General features: G+C 33.9%; 2 protein-coding genes across 2 annotated transcripts; one reads left to right on the top strand and one right to left on the bottom strand.

Moving 5' to 3' along the window:
* Positions 1 to 216: 216 nt before the first annotated feature.
* LOC143616615 (DEAD-box ATP-dependent RNA helicase 38-like) lies at positions 217 to 5000 on the bottom strand. Its single transcript, XM_077089401.1, has 8 exons — positions 4822 to 5000; positions 3895 to 4188; positions 3161 to 3388; positions 2570 to 2635; positions 2083 to 2499; positions 1897 to 2008; positions 1170 to 1255; positions 217 to 538 (listed from the first exon to the last, which is right to left on the bottom strand). The coding sequence occupies exons 1-8, from the start codon at positions 4975 to 4977 to the stop codon at positions 476 to 478; spliced, it is 1422 nt and encodes a 473-aa protein (XP_076945516.1). The 5' UTR covers positions 4978 to 5000; the 3' UTR covers positions 217 to 475.
* Positions 5001 to 8660: 3660 nt separating this feature from the next.
* LOC143616617 (aspartic proteinase 36-like) lies at positions 8661 to 13095 on the top strand. Its single transcript, XM_077089402.1, has 10 exons — positions 8661 to 9061; positions 9926 to 10055; positions 10150 to 10400; positions 10998 to 11225; positions 11312 to 11474; positions 11570 to 11643; positions 11712 to 11808; positions 12224 to 12296; positions 12406 to 12477; positions 12559 to 13095. The coding sequence occupies exons 1-9, from the start codon at positions 8805 to 8807 to the stop codon at positions 12453 to 12455; spliced, it is 1323 nt and encodes a 440-aa protein (XP_076945517.1). The 5' UTR covers positions 8661 to 8804; the 3' UTR covers positions 12456 to 12477; positions 12559 to 13095.
* The last annotated feature ends 233 nt before the right edge of the window (positions 13096 to 13328 follow it).

Here is a 13328-nt window from a genome sequence, read left to right as displayed (position 1 = left end):
AAAAAACTGTGTAATGATTTAACTAACATTACAATTATTATTTTATTTTTTTTTTATATAAAAATATGAGTGGGTTGTTTAGGAATTTTTCAATTTTTATCTCAAAAGTGGAGATTGTTAAGTATTGAGGTTAAAACTTAAGTAGTCAACAATAGTCAACTATAATAAGTCAACAAAAGTCAACCGGTGGAGGTAAGTAAGCAATCATGTTTCATGTGCAGTTGAGTTTTATTCTACAAATGACAAGAGGGTGCATGAAAAAACAACCCCTTACATAACTACGAGACAACGAGAAACAATATACCCTGTTAAAAGAAAATTTTGCCAAACATGCCTTTAACTTTGAAGTTACATAGTCACACAAAACTGATTTCGCAACCAATTCATACAAAATCTATCACACGTCCAAAAAAACCGCTTACTTAAAAGTTAAGCCACCAAAAAACAGCTTAACATAATAACCAACATGAAAACTTTACACCAAACCGGCTTTCTTCAGCGCATCCATGAAGTCTTCATCACTTGTCCATGATGGCACCTACAAGATTTATACATCAGAAATTAGAAAAACAAATATATTAATTATGAAGTATGTGCACATTCACCGTTAATAATTATTTGATATAAAAACTCATTTATTCCCTAAAACCCTCCTTCAAATTCAAGACAAATTATTAACAATTCATAAATTAGTAAACGAACCGAACATTCGAATGACTCACTAGGTAAGAAATTTGTTTGTTGATTAAATAGATGAGCACGAATATGCTTCTTTTTGGGTTCGTTTAGTTAAATGGACGAGCATGAACATGCTTCTTGTTTTACTTACATAAAAACAAAAATAATGGTCTTTTTATGATGACTATTTTCATGTATGTTCTTACATCTATTAAATGAACATGAATACATATTCTTAACAAACAAGCACGAACAAGGAAATCCGTTAGCTTAAGTGTTCATGTTTGTCCGTTTTATTCAGTTAAAGTGTTAAACTCAAATTATTAAACATAATCAATCCCTCGTTTGTGTTCGTATAATTCATTTAAAGCCCTAGTCGCTATTACCATGGCACGACCTTGTATTAATAGATGACGAAATCCTAATATCATTTTCGTATTACTTGAAGTTAAAATATCTATGACAATAGAGTGACCGTAAGAAATATTTACCTCGGTAGCATAATGTTTAAAGTGTGTCTCAATCTTTTCCATTATCATGTTCTCCCTTTCACCACATAGCAAATTGAATACTGCACCTGTGACATTGTTAACAGTTTGTTAGGATACCATCCAGTGAATCCAATTCTAAAGGCTACACTGTTTATTTAGTATTTTGTTGATGTTTTAATAAAAATTACATTTTTGCCCATTGGTAACCAATACCTGAGTTTCATTCAGTTGTCCTTGTTGGGGGGCATTATAGACATTTTACTAATAGTTAGCTATAGCCCAGTCCAAAATTGCATTGTTGGGGCATATAAATTATTGCACTGTTAGTCCCTACCGTTAACTCAAATGTAACATGGATAGTCCTTGAAGTGGATGGACTATGTTTAATTTTTTAAAATGACCAAAATGCCCTTTATGATTAAAAAACTAAAAATAAAGATGGGAGATGTGGGTGATTAGTTTTGACCGAAAAACGATTTTACAAGAGGAGCTGCGACATTTGAAGAGTGCGTATAGGTCCGCACAACTAATTTAATATATTATATTATTTTTTAATTTTCTATTTTAATATCAAGGAATATTTTTGTCATTTTACACCCACTTAACAGCAAAAGTAAACCTCCACCCACTCTAAGGACAAATCACAAGTACCATCCGTGTAATTATCTCTTAAAAGTAAAGTATTCGGAACATATTAGCAAAAACCCAAAAAAATCAAGAGCATTACCCTTGCGACCATACCGTCCTGCTCTACCTATGCGGTGCAAGTATGATGCATTGTCGGGCTCTGTCGGATTTTCATGTATAACTGGGAGATCATAGTTAACCACCAAATTAACCTGAAAAGAAGTAGAAATAATAATTAGATCAAAAACAAAAAAACACCTAAGAACAGGAAATCAATGATGCAAACCTTAGAATCATCAAACCCCCGATTAAGAAGATCGGTTGATATTAGAACTTTAGTCAACCCGTCTCTAAATTCTTTGATTATCTTATCTCTGTCTTGTTGTGAACAGCCACCATGAATTGTTGTAACTCCAAACCCATAATCAACAAGTGCTTTATGTAACATACCCGCGCTTCTTCTTGTATGGACAAATATAATCGCTTTCACAACTTTATCAGCCAGATCCATTATTCTATCCTTGACTACCATAACCTTTGAGAGCTCGTCGGGTACATTCACTTTATATTGCTTAACACATTCCAACGGCTGTTCTTCCTTCTTAACGAACAATTTGTTGTATTCGTGTACAAAAAGATCTTCCACAATTTTTGATACAAAAGCTTTCACAGTGTCGTCGAATGTAGCAGAAAACAGTAGAACCTGTATATCGTTTTTGTTAAAATCACACATAACATAATTAACATAACTATTTATTTTAATGACAACAAACCTGGCAATTGGGACTGCACTTGACAATCTCCTTCATTATCCTCACGGAATCTTCTTTGAATCCGCTCTGAACCAAAATAAAGGAGATATGTTTCATCAAAGTAGTCATTTCACATATGAAAGATATGCAAATTTAACATTGATGAGGTAATATGAATACTGCATAGACCCCTTGTTGCAGTATATATGACTGCACCATTAGACAGTTACTTATTGAGTGGTGATGTGCATTTTAAAATAAATAACAGGTACAAGTTACAACACAATAGCGATATATCAACTAAGATCTCATAAGCATAAGCGAAAATCTACTAATAAAATGTTCTCATGTCAATATCTAGCAAACAATAAGATCTTTATATTTTGTAAATCTTTTCTAACTTCAATTTGACCAAATTCTACATTACTAGGATGTTCATATGTAACGAATAACAATAGGTTCACAGCGTAACAGATGCATCAGAAAAGCCATTTAACATAAATGTAAATCTAGAGCCAATTCTTTTCCTATCTCATATGTCTATTAACAAGCAAATATATGTGCTGCATAGTTACCTTACTAAAATATAAACAGAAATATATAATATATTACCTCTGCGAGCATATGATCTGCCTCATCAAACACAAGGATCTTCATACTAAGTGTACCCAACTTCTTGGCTGCTGTCCATTTATTAATAGTGCCCGGTGTCCCAATAATGACTTGTGCTGTGACTGGTGGTCTCTTGGAGATTGGAATATAATTAGCTTTATCAACAGAAAGAGCCAATTCTGATGTTATGCCTGTATACTTTCCCATCTTCAGTAGCACTTCCATATTCTGCACCATAATTAAGATATTATTAAATCAGATATTGAATCATTTACAAGAAAGCATTCCCACATAAATCCAATAAATAAACTAATGGGCTTATAACCGGCCCAATACAAGTTTTTAAACACAACATAACAAGACCAAAATTATGCAATCCACTATACACAACCCAAAGGTGCAACTTGAATACAGCCCCTAGGTGTAAACAAGCCGAGCTAGAGCTCGACTAGTCTCGTTTAATTTACTAGAGCTCAAGCTCGGCTCGTGAGTGCTTTTCTAATGTTTATTAACTAATTATATAGATTGATAACTATTTTATACATAACAAGATATATATTATTTAGTTATTTTTATCATGCTTTTATATACATGATAATGAGTATTACATAATATGATATCAAATAAGATTATATGCATAACAGACTAATTAAGTTAGTTCCCATTACAACCAAAATCATATAGTTGATATAAATATAATTAAAAGTACCTAACAAATTTAAAATGTGAATTACCTGAATAGCCAATTCTCTTGTTGGACATATACAAAGAGCTTGAGGAGCACATAGCTGCGGATCCACGCGACTCAACATACCGAGCGCAAAACACGTTGTCTTTCCAGATCCATTACGTGACTGAGCGATCAAACTCTTGTACGGCGGAGTCAGTATCATCGGTAAACTTATTGATTGGATCTTACTCGGCCTCTCGAACTTCATCTCCACATATAATCCTTTCAATAAGTCTTTAGAAAGATTCAAATCTTCAAACTTTATGGCAGAAGTGTAAGGTGTGTCTCCAGATGTGACCTAAAAACAATTTCAAAAAACGGGATCAGCTAGCTATACACACACCGTATGACATCTAATCGCACACAGTTTCAAAAGGCTATGCAGATAGAGATATAGGTCACACAACTGTTTTGACCAAAATTTTCAAAGTTTTTTTTTTCTCTATATATACACATTGTATAACATCTAATACCATTGTCGTTTGAATTGAAATCGGACAACTGTTTTGACCAAAAATTTCAACGTTTGAATAAAAATAAGCAAAAATTTCCGGTTGGAACCGGTTTAGTTCGGTCAACAAAAAGTAACAGTTTTGTGACCGGTCTCCGTTCGAGTTGAAGCTGGTTTATGATCAGTACTTGACCGGTTTTCAGTTCAGTTAACCAATTTGGAACTGGTTCGGTTTATGATCGGTTTTTACTGGTTTTGAGCGCTTTTCGGTTCGGTTTCGGTGGAGCATATCCTAAACGTCTATGGTCCGAACCGAATGTGTCATTCTTACTTACCAATTAATAATTTTGTAAGCGCCATGAACCCTTTCAAAACCCTAGCTAGCTTAATAATTTATTAAAATATAAAACCTAATAATAATAATAATAATAACAATACTAAAATCGATAATGCATGCATGGGCTTAATATATATACTTACAGTCTGAATGCTGGAATCTTCTGGATCATCAACAATAATATTGTTAACTGACGACGACTCGCCGATGGTGATCGAGTCTAGGTTAACTTCATCCACGGTAGACGCTGCCTCCGGTCTACGGGCACCCGATTCGGAATCGACATTGTTGGCCATCATATTATTATTATTGTGATCAAAGATGCTGCCTGCCGTGGACTCCTGCTTTCTAATCTTTACAAATACAATATTACATTCATCATGGTGTATTTACAGTGTAACGATGTGCTTAGGATATAAGCTAACTGTTTCAAACTAATTTTTATATTTTAGTAATTATTGGTAAACCATATATAAGTTAAAGTTATAGGTTACAAAGTTGCTAGTTATATAACCCGTATATGTTATGTTGTGGTACGGTATTATTTATGTACAAATAGTGAAAAATACTGAAACAGACTTTTATCGAAATAGCTATACATTGAATACAAATGTTGTTTGGATGGTATTCGTACGGTTTGGTTTGGTAAAATATTATGTGAATTACAAACTAGAAAATTTAATTGATAAGAAATCATAAAAACGAACATGATATATGCATAAAACATAAATTTAATTGATCGGAAATCATAAAAACGAACAAAATAAAATAAAAACGTTTTAGTTGACCAAAAACCATAAACACGAATATTGATAGGGGTATCGATAATACAAACACGGGTATCGATATTGTTCAGCCGATATCAATTCGGTTCATCACGGTACTCTGTATATTTAACATAATAGGTGGGTTTATATAAACTCTTGATCTACAAGGACGACACAATGGGACATGCCTTAAAGTAGAGGTGCACAAACCGGTTCCAAACTCTATGAAACCAGTTTAGGCTGTAACGACTTCGGTTTGATCAACAAAAAGTCAAAAGCGGTTTATGATCGGTTTTTGTTTGGGTTGAAACAGGTTTATGATCGGTTTCATATTTGGGCTTTTGGAATAGGGGGCAAAACCAAATAAAACAGATATTGTTCAAACCCTACGCAGTCGATATCGTCGATATATCACCGATATATCACTGACATATCGGTTATCGGTCCTTGGTGATATATAAATCAGCATATCGGTTCAGAATATCGGTACCGATAATATCAATGATATTGACCGATATTTGACCGATACTGGACTAATATTTTACCGATATATCACTGATACTCCCAATATTAGTGTTTTAAGTCTTAGTTATCAACTTTTAGTGTTCAATGTTAGTGTTTTAAGTCTTAATCAATTTTTACTTTGCTATGATTGTTAGTTTTTTGCAATTTGAAAAATGTAAATTTGTTCATGGTAGGAGACTATACTGAATTATTAGTGTAAATTGCTATATATATATGAATGTTACATGATATTAAAATTAGTGATATCCCACCTATATCTCACTTCGATAACCGATATCTCAGATATCGGTCCTTGACCGATATCCGATATTTTTCCACATTAACTGCTGAATAGTTGGATATTGTTGATGCATAAATATTGAAAAATCATGTATTTTTAATGTTTAGACTCAATTACCCAATTTATTAAAACCTATTTTTAGAAACAAAAAAAATAATTGCACAAGACATACCATAACTCAATAAACTCATCAAAAGTTTTAATTGTTTAGACCCAATAAAAAATCTCTTTCACTTAGGCTCAAAATATTTTCCCTTATGCAATCCAACTTTTTCCTCACTATTTTCAAAAACGACCATGTTTGTGTTTGTAATGACATATAGACAGACAAACGCCCCTCACACATACCGTATACCATTTAAACTCATTTAAGTGTTGGAACACACTTACCCCACATAGAATAGATGCCTGCCCAAGAAGAGTTTTTGGTTATGTAAGTTCTTAACCGACTAGTTATTTTGCAAATATTACTTAACCTTATATGGGTTTAATCTTATATAACCTCAAACGTTCTTAGCTTAACAATGTTTCTAACAATCTCCATCATCATTAAATATCTCTAAATGATTATAAAAATTTACTGAAGAGGTAGGTCCCAGCAGAGCCCAGTTGGACCCGCAAGACTCACCTTGAACAGGGACGTCTGCGCAAGGACCAACTGCTCCAGCAGGACCCACCATGCTCAAAGAACCTTACGCGCAGTACGCCAGCTGTACTCGCAGGGAAAGCCTCCCAATGGTGAAGTACCCCGCCTGTTCCCGCAGCTGCGGATACAAGCCATCAGGGAAGGCTACCCGCACTAACAGCAAGGCTACACGCACAAGGCATTAGCTACTTCAGTAGTCACATGAAGGAATGAGCAAGGCGGGAATACTCCCGCCCAAGTGAGCCAGTCCGTATGCTTCTGGAAGGTCTTTCGTACTATACCTACTAAGGTATGGGCGGAACAGACAAATTGACCAAAGCAGCCCATGAACCAATCACAGGGTGACAGCTCACTGACAACAATACGAGGAGGAGCACCCTCTAGTACTGTTTGTCAATATTAGCCGCTGCCTACTCACCAACCCTTACGAGGGGACGTGCGCAGCCTACAGTTGGTGGAACAGTGCGTAGCCGGCAGTAAAGGAACAGTATACAGCCGACCTTTACTGTTGGCCGTAGCCTACCCACCAACCAGCATGGCCTGTGCGTAGTCCACTGTTGGTGGAACAGGATTACTATTCAGCCGGCTGTACCTTCTAGGAAACCTACCTTCGGCTATAAATACTCCAACACCTTGGAATGGTAAGGACATCATCTGATATCTCAATCTTATCTAGCAATCTCTTAATATACACTTATATTCAGAGCAATCTAGTCTGATTCTCACGCCGGAGGGTGGTCACAAGGAGGAACCCCCCCCTTCTCAGTGACGAGCTTACGGTGTCTGTTTTGCAGGTCCCCTGAAGAACAATTCTCTGCTAGACCTCATCCCCGTGGGAAACATTACTTAACCCCCAGATTATCTATAATCTGTCCAGGGTTCACTTAGTGTTTCTTCATTTACTAAAGAAATCCTGATTTGATTAGTTTCGATTTTAGATTAGGTCTAGTTGCAAATGAAGTCCAATAATAATTAAACTAAATCTTAAACATGCCCTTAAAACATATAAGCACCCTTACAAGTTTTTTGTTTCAAAACTATGAATATGGGTCAAATGCAACCCAAACCCTAATTTCACTCGTGAACTCTAAACCCAAATATGCAAAGCAACTAGCTAGATATTCATTAGTTAGATCCGAGAGGGAGTCATGAACCCTTCTTTCTTTGAAGTTCATGAATGTCTAAAAACCCTTCCACAAATCCGTTTTTCTAATATCTCAACTGTTATTCATGTCTCTAGGGTGTAGTTGAGCCAAGCCCGAGTCAGTCTAGACTCAAGCTCAGCTCGTGAATAATTTTTCATTATCAAGCTCGATTCGTTTATTAATTATTTTAGTTATATTTATACTTGTCATTTATATAACATAATATATACATATATTGTTTGCTTTTTTTATAATTTAATATATAATAGAAATAATTTTAAAATTATGTATTTAATATATTAAATAACAATTATATAAATAACTAGCTTGAGACCTGTATCTTATACGGGTAATTGATTGAAAAATAATATTTAATAATTAAGCGAAACACAAATAACAATAAACTCAAAGTATTGATGGACAAATAAACATAGGCTTGTTTATTAAAACTTATTTTTAAGCTAAGCTTGAATGTTTTTAACAAACCATCTCAAATCTCTGAAAGATAAGTTAAAAAACGTTATCCTACTTTTTAAATTGTTGCATAACAATATTTAAAAAAAAACTTACATACATATACATTAAATTGAACTAAAGTCTACTTGGGTCTTCTACTACGATCCCTGTTCTTCTTGCCTCTCTCCGCTACAAGTAACCATCTTTCTTCTTCCCACTTCAATTCCACAAATACCCACAAACTACCACTACTCATATTAACCAAAAACCCAACTTATTAAGGGCAAATCCGTCAATTCTTATAAAAATGCCGGTCACCGGCAGTGGGTTATTATTATTACTCCTCCTGCTGACGGCGATGATTACAGTTTCTCCGGTTGTGGGGTTTTCCGGCGAGTCTCCGGCGACGGTTTTAACACTACCAAGAGCCTTTCCGGCGAACAGGTCGGTGGATGTTTTAAAAACACGTGACCGTGTCAGGCACGCAAGAATATTACAGGGGTTTGCCGGTGCCGGAGTTGTGGATTTTAATGTTTTTGGTAACTCTGATCCTTATTACGGCGGGTAAGTTTATTATTGGAATTTGATAAAGATGTTAACTTTATCAACTTTATTATTATTGTCTTTTGGAGCTCATAGTTCTTTAATTTGAACTTGAATTTGGTGAATTTGATAATTAGGGTTGTGAGTTTGTTGTTTAATTTTGGTGATTTTGACTTTTGTTTAGTCAATTTTGATGTAGGTGATTCTAGGGCCAAATGTTTCTCATATCCGGTTTTTTATTTTTTATTTTTTAGAATTTTTTTTGTATATGCTAAATTCATTAGTATTAATTCATTTTTGTAAGTTTTTATTTATTTTAAATGTGTTGAGAAAAACCTTAAACGGGCCTAAGTTGAGCCAAAGCTTGGCTCGAGCTCAGCTGTGCAATATGAAATTAATACATAGAAATATAAAATAGGTTAAACTTAAATATAAACCAGGCTCGTTAAGGCTCGACGAGCCTAAACGAGCTTCCTATACAAGGCTCGAGCTTGGACTTGATAACCAAATGAGCTTTATTTCAGGTTCGAGCTCGAAAAAGCTCAGCTCGTTTTGAGCTTTTTATCGGTCTAATCTCGTCGATTGCATCTTAATATTTATGACATTTGACGATTATGTTTATGACCTATCTAGAATTAAAAAAAAAAGGTTGAAAAATTGGGGACTTTTGGCCCTAGAATCAAGAACAGCAAAATTCCATAAAATAATTGAATAAATGAAAGTCAAAATCACTCAAGTTAAAGAATAGTTATATAGCCCTAGTTTACCAATTCAAGTTCAAATTAAAGTAACAAAAGTGATATATGTAAAATTAAATAGAATATTTTTAAATTCTATATATGCTAAATTTGTTAATATTAATGACATCTGATGATTATATTGTAGATTGTACTTCACAAAAGTGAAATTAGGGTCTCCACCAAAAGAATTCAATGTGCAAATCGATACCGGAAGTGACATATTGTGGGTCGCTTGTAGTTCTTGCAGTGATTGTCCCCAATCGAGTGGATTCGGTGTATATTTCCGTATCTAGCTCTTTTATAATCACCTAAAGTATCTGTTGATTATATTGCTTGATTAATGCTAATAATTAGTTTTCTTTAATGTAGATTCCACTTAACTTCTTTGATGCTGCAAGCTCTTCAACGGCTTCTGTGGTTTCGTGTTCGGATCCCGTATGCTCTTCTAATATTAAAGTTCAGGATGCATCATGTTCTGGTGAACACTATCAATGTAGTTATGAGTTTCATTATGCAGATGATAGTGGGACTTCTGGTTATTATATGACCGATTTGTTACATTTTGATATGGTTATGGATGCTTCCATGATTGCCAACTCTTCAGCTTTCATCACTTTTGGGTGAGATTTTTCGCGTTTTTGTAAAATATTTCATGTGACGGAATTAATTTCACTTTCTGTTTTTTTTTGTTTAATGATCAGTTTTGTTGTTGCTATAAAATTGATCATTAATAACTTATTATTAGAGTCTTTGAGCCCAAAGCAGTTAGAAACTTAAAAAAGCATAATTTGTTTATCCGAACATTACATGTGGATTATTGTGACCGCAGTCTAGGCTTGTAAACGAACTGAACAGGCACGAACGGAGCATGTTTTGTGTTGATTCATTTTACTTTAACCGAAAAAACGATCGAACAGGTGTAAACGAACTATATATATGATTTAATTGAACGGGTGTAAACAAAAGTTCACAAAAATAAATGAGCGAATGAGACACGTGTTTATGTTCATTCGTTTAACTAAATGAACAAAGTTTTTTGCCATGTCCGTTTGTTTATTAAAGAAACAAACTTCCCTCAGAACGTTCACAAACTGTTCACTGAACGTTCGGTTCATTTACAGGCCTAGACCACACCACTTAATTCAAATAATTAATTTCAACAAACAAATTTATCAGAGTTTGATTAATATTGTAACAATTTATGAATTTGATGACAGTTGTAGTACCTATCAATCTGGTGGTTTGACCAAATCAGATAGAGCAATGGATGGAATTATTGGATTCGGTCAACACGGTTTATCTGTAATATCACAACTTTCAGCTCAAGGGATTACTCCAAAAGTATTCTCACATTGCTTACGTGGCGATGGTAACGGTGGTGGAAAACTCGTTCTTGGTGAAATTTTGTCTCCATCTATGGTTTATAGTCCCCTCGTTCCATCACAGTAAGTATTATTATTATTATTATTATTATTATTATTATTATTATTATTAATGGCTTTTGTAATCTTTTTTGATTTTTAATTTTCAGGCTTCATTACAATCTAGAGTTGCAGAGTATAGCTGTCGGTCAACAGTTATTGCCTATCGACACGTCAGCTTTTGCCATATCGGATAATAAAGGAACCATTGTGGATACCGGGACAACATTATCTTATCTCACTGCACAAGCATATGAACCTTTTGTTGATGCTGTTAGTTTTACTCCATTTCCTTTTAAAACATTAATATAACTTTGTTTGACTTTTCTTTGGTCAAATAAGTAATATAAGTGAGCTCTTGAATGCAGATAACTGCTGCTGTTTCACAGTTACCAACACCGGTTTCTTTACAGGATAGTCAATGCTATTTAGTGACATCAAGGTACGTCCTAGTTTTTATTTATTTTTAAAAATTTTATTTATTTATTTTTTCTGTTTTCCATATACTAGCATAGCCGCAGTATTTCCCGAGGTTTCGTTAAACTTTGCTGGCGGTGCGTCCATGATTCTTAAACCAGAAAAGTACCTCGTACTTGGGGATCCTGTTGTGAGTTTATAATATCTTCTGATTTTTTGTTTATTCCATAATTTCTTAAAAAAGAAAAAAAAAATGATTTCTTTCATTGGTAAAGTGGAGGGTTCTTTTTGCATAAATATCAAAGTTCATCCAGTTTTGTCTCCTTTTAGTCTTCGTACATTTTGGCACATCCGAGTCAATAACCGATGTTTTTTGGTCATGTTTGGGTCATCATTACCCCCTCGGCCCCAAAAATAAACATCTTTTGATGACTCAAAAATGAATAAAAAAAGTACAATGACTAAAACAGGACAAACTGAAAGTTTATCAGGATTATATACCAAAGAGCCTCACTTTCTTTTTTATATAAAACAATGTATTTTGCTTATTAGATTTACTTTAGATAAATGACTAATACACCACGGTTGTGAATTATTGAACAAAGTTTCTTCAAGATGGTGGTGTTCCGTGGTGCATTGGCTTTCAAAAATCGAGCAATGGAGTAACAGTTCTTGGAGGTCAGTTAAAAACTTAAAATACTCTAATTACATAAATGTGTAGCTATGTGTGAATAAGACTATTTTACCCTTAATATCCTAAACTTATTGAAACTCATTGTCATTGCAGATCTTGTTCTTAAAGATAAGATCTTCGTTTATGATTTATCAAGAAACTGAATGGGATGGACGGATTATGATTGTAAGCGCGATACACTAGCACTCTTATTGTTTTAAATAATTTTAATAACTATTTAATGTGTTTTTTATATGTTTTATTCAGGTTCAGCTGAAGTAAATGTTTCCATCAAGTCCTACAATAATGAATATGTTAATGGTCACTTGAGTGGTAGCATATCATTAAGATTTACCAGTCTTAATGTTCTTTTTGGTGCATATATTATTTTGGTCTTTATTATGGTGAATAGACAGTGAGGAAGACGGCTTTTTTTCCCATCATCCGAGTCCATCTCAGGCCTGCTCTTAACGGTTTTGAGCAAGAGTTTTCTTATTTCTGGTTTTTGTGTCAATTTGGGTTGCGGGTTGTTGCCATTTTACTCGTTCGGGCAACGTTTTGACTTGTGTAGGCTGTTGTTTAGATTTTGAGTGTTTTTATTTTATTTTATATTCATTCTAGAGTTGAATGGTTTTGTAAGAAAACAATTTGATGTTGATAGCTATATAATTGTTATCTAATTATTATTTAATTATGTAGCATTGTTAATAATGCAAGAACAATGTGATGGAATTCTTACTTGATTTATGTAGATTTGTATGATTAATATTAAATGAGAGTAATGTAATTGATGTGAAATTGTAAAACAAGTGTACATATGTAAACTTCAATTGGTGGAATGCCCATCCGTCTATGTTGCACTGATGTGTCAAATTGATTGGTTATTAAATTGAAGTATCTGATATCTACTATATTTTAGACCATGTGCAGGGAATAAACGGATGACACTCACCAACTAAATCAATAAACGTTTTTTTATAACTAAATGATTTAAAAATACGTCTCTTTCTAAACAATTTTTTAACATACTAAAAGTT

Source organism: Bidens hawaiensis, unplaced genomic scaffold (genome assembly GCF_021521415.1).
Source record: "Bidens hawaiensis isolate Kalapana, Puna unplaced genomic scaffold, B.hawaiensis_p1.1 tig00048329_1, whole genome shotgun sequence".
NCBI classification, from domain to species: Eukaryota; Viridiplantae; Streptophyta; class Magnoliopsida; order Asterales; family Asteraceae; genus Bidens; species Bidens hawaiensis.
Note: the sequence above shows the minus strand (reverse complement) of the source record. Positions and strands in the feature narration are given on the sequence as shown.